Below are 19,446 nucleotides of genomic sequence, written 5' to 3'. Positions count from 1 at the left end.
AGTACATTACTGATTAACAATTCATATGTTTAGTATTTAGCACAAAAGAACAGCACTATGCACAGTATGCATGTGTACACAGTATGATCGATCTTGCGAACCGTGTAGACAAATGACAATGGATTAGTGCATCGTGCACACATATACGATACGATATATAGTACTTATAAGCTGTAGAAACTTTGATCTGCACTGGCCAATAATACCGGTATGAAATGGATTGCAATCATGGACAATTAATTAATTCATTTCAAACATAAAAAAACAACATGGTGAAGAGTTTATTCAGTCTGTCATACGTGCGTCGACACTAGCTGCATGTAACGTTACTCATGCATATACACCTTTAATTCTCAGCACTGCATGCATACGATCACTCACTGATCATGACAACTCATCTATATACTCGCTCACAAATTTAACTGATGATACTTAAGAAATAAATAAGCGTAGACTTTTTTTCTTAATTAAGTTACTTACAACATGAGATCAACAAGCACGTAGGATCCATCGATCATCATGTGTACTCGATCAATACAGCCTTTGAACCTTTTGGGGACTAGGAGCTCCAATGGCCTCATCGAGCTTCTTGCTGCTCTCATGGGAGCCTAACCCGAAATGGATGTTCGGGAAATGCGCCCACTGCAAAAAAAAAAAAAAGTAGGATGCATATGAGATGAGAGTTACTCCCTCTAGTCAGAAGTAGATGATGGTTTAGACGATGACATGGTCTTAAATATATAACTTTGACCACTATTTTTTTTTACGAATATGTTATATAAATTAAATTCATATAGACTGAGTATTCAGTGATCAATATGGACATTACTATATGTATAAGAGTATTAAGCAAATGGCAATTGCCATGGATTTAATATCTTGCTAGCAGTGACATACAAAGTCAACAATATGTAGTATTGATGATATGTAACTCTATGTATATGGCTCACATACTTCTATCAATATATATTCAGCAATGATCAAGGGTGTGTTTAGTTCACGCTAAAATTAGAAGTTTAGTTAAAATTGGAACGATGTGATGGAAAAGTTGGAAGTTTGAAGAAAAAGTTGGAAACTAAACCAGGCCAAAGTGTGTGAGAATTTGCATTATAGTTTGTAGTAAAAAAAAGAACAGCTATTATATCAGTATATGTAAAAGTAATTAAGATAGTAATTTGTTTCCCCTAGCTACACATGTACTAACATTCTTTGCTGCAGTACTGAAGGCTTCTCTGTGGCTTATGTCAGGATTGTTTGCTTTTATCCTCCGGATCTCTTCCCTGTAGTGATATATTAGTGGGTGTCAAAATCAAACACACTTAGTATAGAATACGGCAGATTTATATCAATTATCTGAAAACTCTCAGATGTTATAAGCTGTCTAGACGATCTATATATATATATGGATCGATCGAATTGTCTCGAGATCAAACTCACTTGATAAATCTGTTATAAGCTGAAGGAACCCGCTGCCTCTTCTCTGGAGCTGCAAGTTGTATGAAAAAGATTTGTAAAAAAAAAGTATAAGCATCCAGATACTGTTTAATTACTATCTAAAGCACATACTCTTGAGAGTATGTATACTACTCCTAGGTTTTTCAAGAAATTAATAGGAGTACGTAGTAGTCAAGTAGTTCGTACGTCAATATTTTTGGGCTCACAAAATGAAATAGTACTCAAGTAGCTAGTTCATGCATCAGTATTTTCAAATATATACAAGTACACAAAACATTTTTCTGGACAAGGAGCTTCCATTTTCCCAGACGGACCGTTTTCGCGCGCGTCTGCAGAAATTGGCCTCCCATTTTCGCGTGCGGACTCTTAAGAGACCCGCACGCAAAAATCGATTTTCGCAGACAGGCCTCTTAACGGTCCGCACGCAAAAATAAGCCTATTTTTGCGTGTTGACCCTTAAGAGGCCCGCACGCGAAAACCGATTTTCACGTGCGGGCCTCTTAAGTGGACCGCACGCAAAAATACCTCTCCCTCTTTTCTCTCTTACTCACTTTAAATTTTTCATCTTCTCTATTCATTTTCCCTTTTATTCACCCTCAATCACTCCTCTCTCTCTCTGCCTTTCCTCTAGCTCCTCCCCTCCCCACCGAGCGCACGGGGCGCGGGAGTTGCCCGGCTTGCCGCCAACGAGGCGGCGGCCGGGAGCGGGCGGCACGACGGCTGCTGGCGGAGACAGCGCGGTGGGTGACCGGTCGGATCCGCGCCGTGCTGGCAACCGGGAGCAGTGACGGCGGCCAGGAGCGGCGGCAGCGCGACCACAACGACGACGATGAGAGCGGCGACGGTGCGACCACGACGACGACATGAGGACGATGGCGAACACGAGCGGCGGCAGCGGGCGATTCTAGATTTCTAGGGTTAGGGTTAGTGTTTTTTATTTTATTTTTTTTTTCAGTTTTTTTTGCGTGCGGGCGGTATAATTTGACCGCACGGGATAATCGATTATCCCGTGTGGTCTACTTAACCCGACCGCACGGGAAGATGGATTATCTCATGCGGTTAGGCCGCCCGCACGTGAAAATATGGATTTTCGCAGACATGCAGGGTACAGTCGGGCGGGACCTCCGCACTGAAAAATGCATTTTGACCGCACGGAAAAATCTTTAACCGAACCATGCATGGTACTAGCTACTAGCTAGAACTCACGCACACATGCACATCTCGTTTCATTCATTAATTCATATAAGAATAATTTCTATATACAGCCCAGTATAGGCTCCTATCGGATGGCTCCTATCGGATGGCCTAATCAGCTAAAGAAAAAGCCAAAATTTGAATTTTCAAGCTTAATTTTGAGATTGATTTTGAGATATTTTCAACGTAGTTTCTTTTTCAACATTGGCTTTTAAGTCACCAAAAACACAATTATAAAAGTTTTACCTAAAAATTCATTTTTATTTCCTAATAAGCCGTTTTGGCTTATTAGGAAATAAGCCAAGCGATGGGGACCATAAACTTTAACAGAACTCAACCTGATCAATAACAGCAGACGCGCCTTTTTGTTTAGGCTTAAGCTTATTGGCCTAGACTTTTAAGTCAGCTTATTGGCTTATATGATTTATAAGCCGGTGGATTTAATGTCCTAAGTTTAGTAGTTGAGTCATACATCTATCTCACATAAGACAAAAAAGCTTCTCCAACCTAGCTTTTGGCTTAATAGTGTTAGAGTGGCTTATGGCTTCAAAAAAGCCAAACAGAAAAGCTGTTTGTTTGTTTAGGCTTAGACTTTTCGACTTATAAGTTAGCTTATAAGCCTAAACAAAGAGGGCCTAAGCCTAGCTAGGGTTGGGGAAAAAAACTCAAAGCTTGTGGCTTGGCTGATCGACTCGAACTCGTGAGATGGATTTTTAGCTTGTTAGCTTAACTAGACACACCATATTTTCCATATATACCGAGTGCCTATTAGTCAATACTTATACTATGGATAATACTTCTTGAAATTACTTTCAAACTTTTCATGTCTAGTTAGTACTTTACTAGTTACTCTTCCTCCGTTTCACGTAATAAGTCATTTTGACTTTTTCTAGTCAAAATTTTTTAAAGTTTTGATTAAATTTATAGAAACCTTTTGCAACACTTAAAACACCAAATTAGTTATATTAAATCTAGCATTGAATATGTTTTAATATGTTTGTTCTGTATTAGAAATGTTACTATATATTTCTGTAAACTTGGTCATACTTAAATTACTTTGACTAGCTAGGAAAACAATCAAAACGACTTTTTTTATAAAATCAAAATAACTTATAATATGAAACGACTTTAATATGAAACAGAGGGAGTAGTGTTTACTATTATGTGAACATATAATAGATTAATACATGTTAAATTGATATAAAACTCGAGCTTAACAAGCCAGCTTGTGAGCCTAGCTAGTTTATTATCCACCTCTAGCTGAATCAATGCAACTTGTTTAAATTTTCTATTTTTCTGACTTTTTAGTAGAGCTTTATCCCTCGTCGAATTTTCTAAATATATCTGTTTAAAAAAAGGTGCATAACTCAGGAATTGATTAAGCCAGTATAATTTCTCTATACATGTATTTGTGTTAATTAAGAAGTAACACACGTACCCCAGTTGTCTGAGCAAAACAACAAAGATAAAAAGGGTTTGGAGAAGAAAAGTGGTATATGCACCCAGCATGTATATGTGAATATATGCAATATTCCCCTAGCATTTGTATACCTTTATATTGCTTCATATAGTAAAATCAATAATCTCTAGAAATATGGCTCCGTCGCACATGTACACTAAATTTATTATGCAGGTTCATATGCATTGTCTTACGTCGCACGTGCAGCATATGCTCTGTGTCATTTTTTGAGAACATCATTGGCACTCGGCCATATCTGGAAGATGAGCCATATTCAGAGTAGTTTTCGCGGAAGCTCATATTGTGCATCTTCAAATTGTCCTGAGGAAAATGTAAGAAGCAAGTTAATCAACTTAAAGTCACACATTTTTCCTCTAGATGCTACTTAGTGTGTATTTACATGGAAATTATAACCAAGTCAAGACAAGAAAATTAAGTAAAACATTGGTGGTTACTGTTCAGATCATTTCGAAAAATCTGTATGGCTTTTGATTGTTTTGTGAAGCAAACATGAAAATCTCTAAACATGAATTTGGCGAATCAATTTTGTACATTCTATAGTAACGTATCCCTCATATTTAGGCCGAGTTTAGTTCCAAACTTTTTTTTTCAAACTTTCAACTTTTCCATCACATCAAAACTTTCCTACACACACAAACTTCCATCTTTTCCGTCACATCTTTTCAATTTCAATCAAACTTCCAATTTTAGCGTGAACTAAACACACCCTTACTGACGGAGGGAGTATATCAAACCTAACATGTAGTTATTGCCGGAATTCGAAATTCGTGCTTTTCATATTGGAAATTTAATTCGAGTACTTGTGTGGCAGGATTTTTTCCATTATATATAGTAGCATATAAAAACAAATGCAAAACATCTACTAGTATTTATCAATAACCCTACAGGATTTGTTATTATTTTTTTTTGCGGGGAATAACCCTGCAGGGTTTGACAAAGGGGCACAAGTCATGTAGTATAAGATCAGCTGAGCAACCTGAGCTAGCTAGCTGATCTAGCCATATGGCTTGGTACTCCTAGTATATATTTTGGCATGTGCAAGAGCTTTAAAATTCTTTCCTGTGAGTAAATAGTGCAATGCTTTAATTTGTCTCTGCTGTACATGTAAAGTATTCAAGCTTGAGATGACCCATGCATGCATTGCATGGTGTCTTTTCCGTTTTTCTCTGTGAGTAAAATCTACTTCATCTGTTTCACAATGTAAGTCATTCTAGCATTTCTCACATTTACATTGATGCTAATGAATCTAGATAGATATATATGTCTAGATTTATTAACATCAGTATAAATGTGAGAAATGCTAGAATGACTTACATTGTGAAACGGAGGGAGTAGTTATCTACATATACTAGTAGTACTATACTACTTCGACATATATAGGGTAGTTTAACATACATCGATCTGCATGTGATTTTTTTTCCAGCTGGGTATGTGAAGAATGCTCCGGTACATATACATTAATTGTTCTTTGATTTCTAGCTCTATCAGACTAAGCATGCAGTAGCAATGGTTATGATTGAAAAGTGCCATTAATTTGGATTCTAGATATATATAGGCAACATATGTGTGTTTTTTTTATTAAAAAGAGATAATATGATTTAATGTAGTCATTGTATCTGTATCCATAATTTCATGCATGAAAGAGTAGTATGTATTGATGTGTCAACCTGTAAATGATCTTCTGCTGGGAGTGCTTGGACCAATCCTCGCAAGTTCACTGACAACAGGCTAGTGCAATGGCCACAACGGACGGTCACGATGTTTAGCATGCTATTGCTTGGAACACTGACCTGTAGATTGATTCCAAGAATCAGTATAATATGTCCTGAATATTTACTGTCAAGAAAAGAAATATTCTAGACATGTTTTTTTATGGAAGAAATACAAGTAAGCCGTAATTAATATGTATAATATATATGCCACTCATTGTAAATTTGAGCAGGTGTACAATTACATATGCATGTGCTGGAACAAGTAGAATGAAAAGTAAACAAGTATAGCACTTTATATTGTAAATATGTAACAAATGCTAGATTCCAAAGGATCATTTTCTTTTTGCATTTGTACAAAAGAATCTGAGAAGTAAAAAATCAAATCTCAAAGGCATGCATGCATGCATGCATGTTTCATAAGGCTGGTGTAGACTGCAGATACACATTAATACACAGCTATAGCTTTAGATGTGGATAACTGTTCCTCCATGACTTTTATCAGGGGCTCTGCTGATCTGAATATATATCTGATCAGATCAGAATTGGGGGCACCCTTTTCCAATGCCTGCACACATTGGTCCCTTGCCGTTCCCATTTTTCTTCCCAAACCTGAAGAGCACAGTACCTCTACTTTGTTTGATTCCCTACATTCACTCACTTTTTGGGCACTCACTCCCATAAGAAAGAAGAAAGAAATAATTAAGCAAAGTGACTGAATGAGAATGATTGTGTGTGCTCCCATGAGGGGAGTTAGCTCAAATCACACTTCACTCCACACATATCTAGCACAAAAGGGCTAGCTGCTAGTAGTTGGTTGTGACAGAAGCAAACAACCTCACAACATATCTCTTGGTGACTTTTTTAAAGGAAGAAGCCATGCATTTGCATGGTATGTCATGTCATGCCTCTGTCTGGCCTCTCCACAGAGTAGTAGTAGCAGTAGTAGGAAATCACAAAGCCTTCAGCTACATGCATGAACAGTGCAGGAAAGAAAGGTGCTAGCTAGAGACAGTGACCCTTCATGCAGAAGCCAATTCACTCTCAAGCACAACATCTCCTCTCCTGCATGTGTGTTTGTGTGGGTACTCCCTCTGTCAAAAAAAATGAATCTGGACTATCTTTTGTCCAGATTCGTTGTCTTAGGAGGGTTGGTTGAGTTTTTTTTGGATGGAGGGAGTACATTTAAGTGTGGGTCATGCAATGCACAAGATGATTCAATCCCCTTTTTTTCATCTTTCGGTAGGAGAGAGCAAGAAGACATACATATATAAGTATTGGAGTTGCAGTAGTAAAGTTGAGACATGCTGGTAAGATCTTGTGAAAGATCATGCATGGATGCATATGTAGCTATACATGTACTATCTACACTAGACATGTGTACTACGCCTCAGCAATTGACATTACAGTTGGTGATGTAGATGCAGGAAGTCAGTACGTACGGCTCTGCATTTGTCGTTGGCGTGTACACTCTCTATATCCCGGTCACTACTTTCCAAGTTCATAGCTAATTAGCTATAGTAAAAATTAATTTGTTTTGGGATTGAGTAATAGTTTCTGTCATTTGGTGTGCTCTTCCTGGAACTGGTAATAGACTCATTTTGGTGTATTCTACTTTTTGCTGTTATGGTATTTACAATACTTGAATTGTTTGGGCCCGACTCTCATTAATGGTCACTAGCTATATTTGTTCCCAAATGCGCTTATTTTGATTATCTTTCTGGAGGGAGTAGGAGAGATTGAGATGGAGTAAAAGATGGCCTCCAATAAAGTTCTTACAAACTACAGTAGCTATTTAGACTTCAGAGATAAGGAATATAATTTCTCTTCTAAAAGTCTGAAAGATATATTGAAGCATGCAAGTAGCGCAGATCAACAAGATATATATACTCCTATATAAAGACTGTATGCATGTAATTGTGCCAAGAAGTTAACATGTCGAGAGTCGAACGGAACTAACTAATTAATCAACAAGAATAATTGATATGCACTATACATAAAGATATATATATACTTCAATTCATTGAGAACCGTAGGCGAAACTAGAGACGATTTATTATGGTGTGTGTGGACGAATTTGAGATATCTCGTAGCACTCTCGCCGCCCATGCAGATCAGACTGACTGACTGACTGAGGGGAATCGATCATATCATATCACTAGTCTAGCAGCGTGTACTTCCAAACAGAGCAGGGCAAGATCCAAGAAGAAGTGGGAAACAGAAAAAAAATAGAGAGAGAAAATGTTTATACGAATTCCTGATAGTGTATATATATATATATATATATATATATATATATATATATATATATATATATATATATATATATATATATATATATATATATATATATATGTATATATATATATATATATATATATATATATATATATATATATATATATATATATATGAGTTCAACATGGGGATTAGCTAGTTAAAACACCATTCAGACCAGTTCAACACATCACTGATAACTACAGTCTATATATAAGGACTGATCTAATTCCCTTGCATGTATTGAGTGAAGCTAGCCGGCCATGCCATCTCAAGCATCTCTCTCTCTCTCAAAAAAAAAAAAAAGAAGAAGAAGAGGAGGAAGGAGAAGAAGCTAGCTCAAGCTCAAACCACAATTTTTTTTTCGGAAGGACGTAAATAATCCTTTTGCCTTATGGTTACCGCTTCTGCTTCATTTTAATTACATATTTCTAGTTATTTGTACTTAGTCCTTAAACTCGTACCATGCATTGCACCAAAAAGAAAAGAAAAAAAAGAAAGAGAAACCATCAAGAAAGCCAAGATATAGCACGGGAAGAACGAATGAGTGGAACAGCTAGCACGGGAACACGTACGTACAGGAATTATTGATGCAATTTGCACCTTAATTCTTGTAACACAGTACAGTACTTCGAGAGGTTGCCGTTTCTGAGTCCTTCAGATGCTGTATTTGTGCTTAGAGGGGATGAGCAAGTGGATTTTAAAAGATGATCGATCTAAGAGGCAAGCAGGAGAACATTATACACAGTAGTTGCATATACTAATTAAAGTTATGGGTTATTATTGCATGCTCTTTAATTTGTAGCAATTCGATTACTAGTAATAACACCTGAAACGACGATACTCTTATATATGGTAGCCATATAAAGTACCAGTCGACCGGCAAGAAAATCAACTGCACTTCATATGTACGTAAGATCGATCTAGCATCAGCTACGCTAGGTTCTGAAGGAAATTAAGAGTCGAGAGAGAAAACAAGGATGATCTAGAGCTAGCTACTCTAGTACGTACCAGTTAATTGAAGTTCATCAACTCGCCCAAATAATTCATGAACCCATATAATCAAACGACACAAAATGGTGCAAAGAGAGAGAAGCAGCTCAATTCTCAAGATCATCATGACCTTTGCCCTTTTTCCCATTCATATGTAATCATGCCCATGACTCCATGGTAGACTAAATCAAAAAATTAGGGTCGACAAGCTCTCTTTCAGAGAAAACCGGACCAGAGTTTTAATGAGTCGAAAAGGAAAGGAGGTGAAGCTATCTGAACTCTGTCGACAATTAAAGAAAGAAAACGAAGGGTAATTGGGTAAAAAAAAAGTAACATATATATCGAAACCCAATCTCTTGGCAGCATGACACACATCTTTTCGCACAAATTAAAAATTAAAGAAATCACGCAAATGAACTGCCCAAATCATACACAATTCTAAAGAAAAGCCAAGCAACCAATCATCTCATATATGCATCGATCTCCCTTGTAGATCTGCACCTTCATCGAGAGTTCCCCCCCAAAAAAGAAAAGAAACTTCATGTAGAAAAGAGGAGGCAAGGAAATCAAGGAAGGGGAGAGAGAGAGAGAGAAGGAGAAAGGGATCAACAATTCAGACAAATTACCGCGAAAATTGTGTTGCAGAAGTTGCAGTGCACGTAGCACACATGCTCCGGCGCCGGCACGATCTGTGCCGACATTCCTCTAGCCCCGCGGTAGACGGGCGCCGCTGCGTCTCTCGCGATCGATGTGTGCTCAATTGCTAGCTTAGAAATCAAGAACTTAATTAACAGGAGGAGGAAGAAGATGATGATGAAGAAGAAGAAGCAAAGGAGAGGGGGGGGGGTGGAGAAGTAAATCTTAGGACGAGCAGTGGACTTCAGGCATATTGCCAATTAGCTAGAAAGATAGATATGGCTGTCTGCAGATACCTGTACCAACACTGTGCACAAATACAGAAGTATATATATAGTATAATAAGAAGGGATTGAGCTCAGGGTCTTCTTCTTATCAGGTTTTAATTAATTGTAGCTCAGATCTTTAGATAGATAGAGATCTTAGAGAGAGAGAGAGATTGGTGGTGGTGCAAACGGGAGAGGGTGAGGGGGGAATTAGGCCTTTTTGTTGCGTGGCTCATGTGAAGGGGGTGGTGTTGGAGGTGGAAAATGCTATAGTAGCTAGCATGATTGCAACAATGAATGGTTGGGGGCTCCCTCATTGTACCCCCAAAGGATGGATTGGATTGTCTGCATGTAACTACTCAGCAGCCACATGTCATGTCAACACAAACTGGTCTTTCTATATAACTCATCTAATATTAAAATTCAAGTTATCTTGAGGTAGTGGTTCTTTGAATAATATGTTGAGAAGCTGCCATATTATATTTTAACTATTATATCATTCTGAGAAATTTCAGGTTTCAAACATTTTTCGTAAGGATACTTCGTGCGAATGTTGGTTTCGAACATTTGTATGAAGTATATATTATTCATAATGGTATTAATTTAGACAAGAAATGTACCTTAGGCTTTTTAAAATATCTCAATTATTTCTTTCTTTTTAAGAGAATGCATTTGATGCACACACTAACCCATATACGTGTGTGTATTCTCTACGCAAACTGGGATATTATCAAAGGCAGCAAACACCCGCGCGCACGAGTATGGACAAGCATGTGTGTACTTATCAAATTGATGGATGCTGGATCTAAATCTAGAATTTTAATTCAGGTAGAGGTTGGACGTACAACCGAACCGCTTAAATATTTGACTAAATCAGCTATCTGAAACATCAAGCTTCTGTCATCTCACTTTATTTGTAGTGCGATGACCTTTTGTAGGATACATTTATTTTCATGAAGTTCAACAGAAGAAATTTTTGCCGAACTCTTAGGCTGTGTTTGTTTGTGGGTGTTGGGAACCCATCTCACACGCACGGAAAACGGAGCGGTCTATTAGCGCGTGATTAATTAAGTATTATCTATTTTTTTTCAAAAATGGATCAATATGATTTTTTAAGCAACTTCCGTATATAAACTTTTGGTAAAAAACACACCGTTTAACAGTTTGAAAAATGTGCGTGCGGAAAAGGAGGCGGAGAAGCTGGGAACCAGCAGTTCCGAACATACCCTTAGGGGGTTTCTAGAAATAAATCGCAAAACATGTGCTTTTTTAAAAAGAAAAAAAGTTGTTAAAGACAAAATTGTTCTTCACATTGTTGGAATTATTATGTGTTAACAATCATTTTTATATTATTACCATGTTGCGCCCATGATTCATCCACTGTTTTATTTTTTTTGGAAAGAGGGGGAATAAATATATTTTCAGAACTGCTTTTGATAGTGTGGTTATTATTGGTCCACACCTGCTACAGAGGATGTATCACATTTTGCAGAAAGTACAAGTGGACAGTTATGCTTAATTACGAAGTTGATTTACACTATATATATATATATATATATATATATATATATATATATATATATATATATATATATATATATATATATATATATATATATATATATATATATATATATATATATATATATATATATATATATATATATATATATATATGCACCCGCATCTTGGAAAATTGGAAAGTTTGTGGGACGACTAAACACGCAACTATATATACACTTTTAGTCAGTTGGTGCTTCACCTAATTAACCAAATAAGGGGAAGTCCTTGATCACAAGATTACGGTGCAATAGTAAATTAAGCCACGGCATTACGTATATATATGGAGTACTCCTACAAGAAGGGTTAAGAATTATTTTTTTGTGGGATTCTTTTTGGTGGTGAACAGAGACTATAGCTAGCGATTCCAATTTGTTCCGTATTCGACGAATTATTTGATATGCATGCGTTGCGTGCTTTTTTACACCTCTTTTCACTGCTACGAAAACAATTTTCCTGTGCGGGCAAAAACAGTTTTTACGTGCAGAGGTGGCGTCCGTCAGCCCAGAAGTCTCTGCAAACATCAGGGTTTATCTGTGCGGGTGGCGCACCCACACATGAAAATTGGATTTTCACGTGCGGGTGCTTATGCCGCCCGCACGTGAAAATAAAATTCCAAAAAAAAATCACGAAGAAAAATCAAAACCCTAGTTGCTGCCTCAGCTCGTCGTTGTCGTAGCCGTCGCTGTTGCCGTCGCCGTGCCTCATCGTCGCCGGATCTGGGCGGCGGAGGGCGGGAGAGGGGCTCCACCGCCGGATCCGCGCAGGGGAGAGCCGGAGAGGGGCGGCACCGTCATAGGGAGAGCGTGGGGACGGCCGCCGTCCGCCTCCGTTCCAGCCACCTCCTTCTCATCATCGCAGCCGTCGCTGCCATCGCCGTCGCTGTCGTCGTCGCCGCCATCATTGTCATCGTCGTCGCCGCCGCAACTCGTCGTCGTCGCTCCTGGCCACCTCGTCATCGTTGGCGGCGGCGACGGGGGCGGTCAGGGCCCCTCTCCTCCCGCCGTCGCCCGCTGTCGGGCCGCCCGCCTACCGCCGCGTGAGTGCGTGAGAGGAGAGGAGAGAGATTTGGAGGTGAGGATAAGGATAAGGAGGTGAGAGAGTTGGAGCAAGGACATAAGGATGGAATTTTTGAAGTTTTGAGAGGGAAAAATGAGGGAGGGTATTTTCACGTGCGGTGGTCTTAAGACGCCCGCATGCGAAATCAATTTTTGCGTGCACCCTCTTAAGATGTCCGCCTGCAAAAATAGGCTTATTTTTGCGTGCAGATCCTTAAGAGGCCCGCTTGCGAAAATCAATTTTCACGTGTGATCCTCTTAAGGATCCGCACGCAAAAATAGGAGGACGATTTTTCCAGACGTGACTAGTTACGGTCCGTCTGCAATCTAAAAGGTCTATGTACTGGAAAATCGTTTTTTAAGTAGTGTTTATGAAAATTTTACAAACAGTACTTAAGTGACGTACTCAATTTTCAAATAAATAAATATATAATGCAGTCACCCTGGTCTAATTTTCAAATAATATATATGTTTTTTGTAACCTTGAATTTTTTGAGTAAAGTTTCGCTATGTGAAAAAAAAAATCACAGTATGTGGTTCAAATCGACCAGACTAGGGATGGCAATTTAACCCGTTTGCCTGTTTATCCATGGGTAAAAACCCTAATAGAGTTGGACTTGTTCTCCATTTAGTATCCATAGGTATTTTATTGGGTCAAAACCTGTACCCAACGGTCATACAGGTACGGGCATGGGTAGTCACTACCTATGCCCGCTTCGCCCGTTTACCCGCAAAAACCAACTGACATGTGGGCTCTCGGTCAACTAAGTATAAATACCACCATCTAAGATTCTAGGGTTTTTTCTTCCCTACCCCTTTCCTCCACAGCCGCCACCCCCTTTCCTCCACAACCGCCACAGTCCACACCTGACTTCCTCCTTTCCTCGGTTCCTCCAGGTCGCCACCGCCCAAATCCTTCTGCCTCCCACCCCCAGTCATCGCCGGCCGCTGAAATCGTTCCTCCTCCCTCCCCCGGTCGTCACCGGCCGTAGAAATTGCTCCTCCTCCCACCCCCGGTCGTCGCCGGCTGCCGAAATCCCTCCGCCTCCCACCCCCAGTCGTCCCCGGTGACTTTCACAGCCACCACGGGAGAGGCAGCTAGCCATGCAGGCTACGATCACCGCCGTCGGCCACCTCCTTCATCCACCTCGGCTGCCTCCCACCTCCGGTCGTCGCCACCTCCTACCTCCACTGCGCCGAGCTCCCCCTCTGGCCGTCGACGTCCTCCTGCCATCGGCCGCCACACCCTCCAGTCGTCGATGGCCACACCTTCCTCCAGCCTTGCTTGAGCAAGGTATTCCCCTTCTCTTCCTACTCTAGAACTAGTTGTTTATTTTTTCGATCTTGTCCCTCCCGATTTTGATCTATTATGTCTAATTATGCTCATATGTGTGTTTGATTCTATCATTATGTCGAACTATGTCATTTGTGATTGATGAACTTGTAATGCTTGTATCGTTAAACTTGATACAACTGCACCATTTTTTTAAACTATGATAATGATTCTATGTTTATGGAGATTTGTGGTTGAAGTGTTGAACTATGAGTCTGTGACGGGTAAACGGGCATACCCGCGGGCACCATGTGCCCGCGGGCGACAGGCGTGGGCACTGTTCCTTATCCGTCATGTAGTAATGGGCATGCCCGCAGGCATAAATTACCTCGCGGGCACGAGCATGCATGGATAGTCACTACCCGTACTTGTCCGTCGTGCCCGACTGCCATCCCTCGACCAGACTATAGTACTACGCTTTAAAAAATACACTTACTCCGGAAAAATGTTTATTTTCAGAACGTACGTGTCCTCTGAAGCACATCATCATGTGTGGTTTAGATTTAAATTACAGATGACTATCTCTAGTCTCTTTCCATTCTAAAGCATCTAGTAATTTACTGTTGGATATATACACTAGCTGGCGACAACTCATTAATTTGCTTGTTTCTTTCTCTCCCTGTCCAGATCGCGATCTTGTCTTGCTTGTTTTCTCAGGTAGTTTTCTCGGTCGAATTTGTGTCAGCCTCACCCCGCCCAGATCTTGAAGCAGTCAATAATTCGATCAATGGCCAGTGAGAAGTCCGATTCGAGAGACTTTTTGCAAGGCTATTTCGCACTCCATGCCATACGATCGATTAGTGAATGTGACACCCACTCTTAACAGTACTAGGAAATTGAAACTAATTAACACATATCGCTCATTCACGCGGCCTGTACACGTTTGGCCTTTTCAATTGATATATATTAATGCAGTCAAACATTTTCTTTACCAGTTAATGATTAACTAAAGTAGCAGGACTACGTACGTACGGTTGATGCATATCTCACTTACATTTTCTTTTCGTACCATAATTAATAGTAATATTCATCATTTTTGGATTAATTCGTGGTTGTGTTGCCTTGTCTCGGAACCTATACAGCCAATTTTGCACGGCCAATATACATGTAGCAGCTATATATATGTGTACGTAATATTGGTAGTGTGATGGAGTTTGGTAGCTGGCCCCCATCAATTCTAAACAGTAGTACTACTATGTGTCATGTGGTGTTCCCTTGTATTTTCAAAAAGTATTGAGTTATGAAGCCAATAAAGAAAGAGAGATTAAAAAAAAGAATAACGTTCTTAAAAAAAAGTCTAAATACCCATGAACTAGTCTATATAGTACCCTCAACTCTGAAACCGAATATCCATCCTCCTAAATTATACAATACCATTTATATTATACCTTATGATGGTTTTATAAAGTGTATTTTTACCTAAATTTGCATATATGATAGTTGAGTTTGACCACTTGGCATATGAATTGAACATACATATATATTAAAATCTTCACCTAAATATTTCTATTCTACTCCATTTTTTCTCACTTACAAAGGAATATTGTAGATATAATACCATTATGACATTACTATAGAGTATAAATTGGTGACCGATGATTGATGATAGAAAAAAGTCTAAATATCCCCTTAACTTTGATTGATAGTCCATTTAGCACGCTAAACTCTGGAACCAGACATCAGACCCCCTGAACTAAACAATACCGCTCATATTACACCCTAAGATGGTTTAGCAAAGTGGGTTTTTTTACCTAATTTGCATATATGTTGAATGAGTTTGGCTACATAGCATATGAATTTGACATATATATTAAAATCTTCACCTATATCTTTCTTTTTACTCTGTTTTTTCTCTCACTTACAAAGGAATGTCAATATAATACCATTATGACATTATATAGAGTATAAATTGGCAACCGATGATTGATGATACATAAACATGCTATGTTAGTTATTCAAAACTTCTCATTTAAACATTCAAATACGCAAAACCATTATCCAAATAATTTTATTAGTGATTGGATATCCAATTTTAAAGTTCGGGGTGCTAGGCGAACTTGCATGCCATTTGAGACATAGATAAATCCTTAAATATTAGTTGATAATTGGTTTCTATTGCATTATATTTATTTATAGTAGATTGTGTTGGTGAAATATGAACTTGACAGGTGGGTGCAACCTTGTACCCAAACTTGTAAACTGTTCATTTTGTTGTATGAACTTGTCTAGTGCATGCGAAACAAGGCATAAATAACATGTTGTGACTAATGATGCTGAGTTGGAACCTACTTTATAATGAAACGCGTACACATAATTTAAGGGGGGGGGGGCATGAGGCATGCTACATGTGCAAAAACAATCTCTACTTTGTATTTTTTTCCCCTCTTTTCAATTCATTGCATCCTTAATCTATATTTTATACTCTTTCTATATGATAAGCATTCCTATTGCATGTTTGACTGAGCACATGCATGTGTAGAGGGCACCGTCCTAATATGTGTACCTATGTGTCATCCTAGCATCAAAATAAGCCTTCAAATTAGTTCTAACCATGCATGGCATTCTCATTTGGGCTTGATTTACAAGCATCAGACTAATTCATGCACCAAAACAAATATTTTACAAGTCTGTGTGCTAACTTACACCCATCTATTAAGTTTATGTACCATGAGTATAATTTATTCATTTATATAATTAGATAAATTATAATATTATGAAAATATTTTTGAAAAAATATGTACACATATAATTCTCACACATCCACCTAAATATTAAGAGATATTGACATTGAAATTAAGTTCTTAAAATATGATGAAAATGCCACAATTTTATGGCTATAGATAGTAGCTGAAACAAGCTAGAGAGAAGCCTGATGTTCCTGACAGTGGTGGAGCTAGAGATTTTCTTGAGTTTGGACGAGCCTAACAGAGGATCACAGATATACCCGCAAATCCAACTTCACTCATTTTAAGTGTGAGATTATAATAATTGGCTGTAGCTATTTAAGCAAAGGCTGGGATGCTATGTTCTAGTAGCCGGTGCGAGGGGATTATATTGATGAGATGGCAGTTGTATATTACCGATGGGCTAGACTATGGGGCTATTATTAGAGATCGAATGGATTAACATCCCACCATTTACATTTTTTACCGCAAGTATAATGCAAATAGTCATGAGAAAAATAAGACGAAATGATCTCCCTTGAGGGATCAAAACTGGAGCCTTGCTTTTTGCTAGTTTTCCTAGCTAATCTAACCTCCATTAGCACCAACTAATTAATCAGAGTAAGTAATTAGTATTGTATCTCAACATGTTGCGGAGCCCAAGCACTGGCCCAGTGCTGTCGGCTCCGTCACTGGTTACCGATATAAATGCTTGAAAGTACTCCACAGAAAGAGATACGCGATAATCGAGAAAAAACTTCAATGAAAGATGAATAAATTAAATTATTTGGTACCACATGTGTTCCTGATATATCAAACGCGAAAGTAATATTAAGCTAATATAAAATGGAGGGAACATTGACGTGTATATTTGCATGTCAAAGAAAAGCTAAAATAACCAATAATATGTTGCATGTGCCATACAGTTGTCCATGTGGGAAAGAGATAGTGAGAGAAAAAGATGGTGTGTCGCTCTCTCTTTCTCTCTCATTAAGGACATATTTGTTAGAGATGAAAGATACTCCTAAAGTAAGGAAATACGAGAATATATTAATATTTGGTCTTATTTATAAAATGGAGGGACAATGACGTGTACATTTTTATGGTAAAAAAAAGCTAGAATAACCAATAATGTGTTGCATGTGTCACACAGTTATATGTGAGGGATAAGGAAGTATGCCGTACTCTCTCTTTTATCAGGGACCTGATGTTAGAGACAAAGGACACTCCTAGTTAAAGTAAGCAAATGCAAGAATATATTAATACATTTAGTCTGTTTATTTTGCAACATTACTCCGAAACATCTCTGAGTTTTTGAATAACCATCTTCATGGCTTTCCATATACATATCGATCTAGCTATAGAAGGAGCATACAAAAGAGGGTAAACACGTTTCGTTTTAGGTTATAAGACGTTTTGACTTTGGTCAAAGTCAAATTGTTTTAAGTTTAACTTAAGTTTATAGAAAAATATAGTAATATTGATAATACTAAATTAGTTTTATCAAATTATTAATTGAATATATTTTTATAATAAATTTGTCTTGGGTTGAAAATATTACTAAACTTAAAAGCTGTTTGACTTTGACCAAATTAAGTGAAAAGTTATTACAACCTGAAACGGAGGAGGGTGGGAGTACCAAATAAGCATATAGGACACATAGCAAATTGAGCACACTGACCGGTGGGGATAGATCAGCATCGATCTGAGGCTTGTGAGGTTCTCGCGGTCCAGTGCGCGGTGCACAGGAGCTGAGACAAGCAGGGGCCGGGAGCATTTTTGGCGCAGGTGGTGCGGGGTCCGTAGTGATGGAGACAGAGCCATGCCATTGCCATTGCCATCTCGTGTCGTGTCGACGGGACGCTTTCGATCCACCTCTCCCTCTGCATCTGCCGATCTACTGGTTCACTCAGTATTCAGTCTCTTCTCCCATCATTATGTGAGCATGCATAGACCCATGCGTCATTCTTTATCGCAGCAACTCTGCATAGATCATTCATTCATTACCCATACGCTCTCTTCCTTTCTATAAAAAATAAATCTAGATATTCAGATACCATTTAAGAACGGAAGGAGTATGTGCCTAGCAGGGTTGGAAATTTTTCCGAAATTTTGGACCCCTCCGATACGATATTACTTCAGCCGAAATTTTTCAATTTTTTCATAAATTTTGGCAATATTTATTCAAATTAAACTAAATTTTGTTCAAAATTTAGGAAATTTCAGACCAAAATTTCTGAAATTTTAGGATTTAGGTGGCCTCCGATCAAAAGGGGTTAACCGATAAAGTGAACCTGGTGCCTAGCTGGATGGTAGGTCGTGGTCCAATTTTACTTTTACTAATTCAAAAGTCGAGATTTAGATATTATTAAAATGGTCACAAACACTTGAATTAAAAACTAGGTACGGCTTTTACTTTTAACGACCCGCACGGGACAGTGCGAAGTTCATATTGATAGAGCAGAAAAAAGTTGCAAGATTACAAACTTGGGAGGCAAACTATACCACACCCACACAGCGAAAGCGCCAAACACAAACCCAGGAGAAGGCTAGCATCGGATCGGCCGCCGCTAGTCCAACAAAAGAGCTACAACCGGGATCGCCTAAAACTCAACCCTTACAACCAACACAAAATCCCACTCTAACCACATCTTAGGGATTTAGGGAGAGAGGGTGAGAAAGAATAATGGAACCGCTCTCCCCCTAGCCCTCCGATGTGGCCAACTTGTAAAAACTAGAGCGCCGATACAAGAGGATGTGACTCTAGTGAGCTTGCAGTAGTTGTTTGAGTGGTTTCGGCAAGGGCGCTGCCTAGATGGCAT

General features: G+C 38.7%; 1 protein-coding gene across 1 annotated transcript; it reads right to left on the bottom strand.

Moving 5' to 3' along the window:
- Positions 1–229: 229 nt before the first annotated feature.
- On the bottom strand, positions 230–10,200 carry LOC4333584 (protein YABBY 2-like). The gene is made up of 6 exons (NM_001402192.1): positions 9,735–10,200; positions 5,797–5,919; positions 4,303–4,429; positions 1,438–1,486; positions 1,205–1,280; positions 230–642 (listed from the first exon to the last, which is right to left on the bottom strand). The coding sequence occupies exons 1-6, from the start codon at positions 9,807–9,809 to the stop codon at positions 532–534; spliced, it is 561 nt and encodes a 186-aa protein (NP_001389121.1). The 5' UTR covers positions 9,810–10,200; the 3' UTR covers positions 230–531.
- Between the last annotated feature and the right edge of the window lie 9,246 nt (positions 10,201–19,446).

The sequence above is a fragment of the Oryza sativa genome, chromosome 3 (assembly GCF_034140825.1).
Source record: "Oryza sativa Japonica Group chromosome 3, ASM3414082v1".
Classification (NCBI taxonomy): Eukaryota; Viridiplantae; Streptophyta; class Magnoliopsida; order Poales; family Poaceae; genus Oryza; species Oryza sativa.
This window is presented reverse-complemented; position numbering and strand designations above follow the sequence as displayed.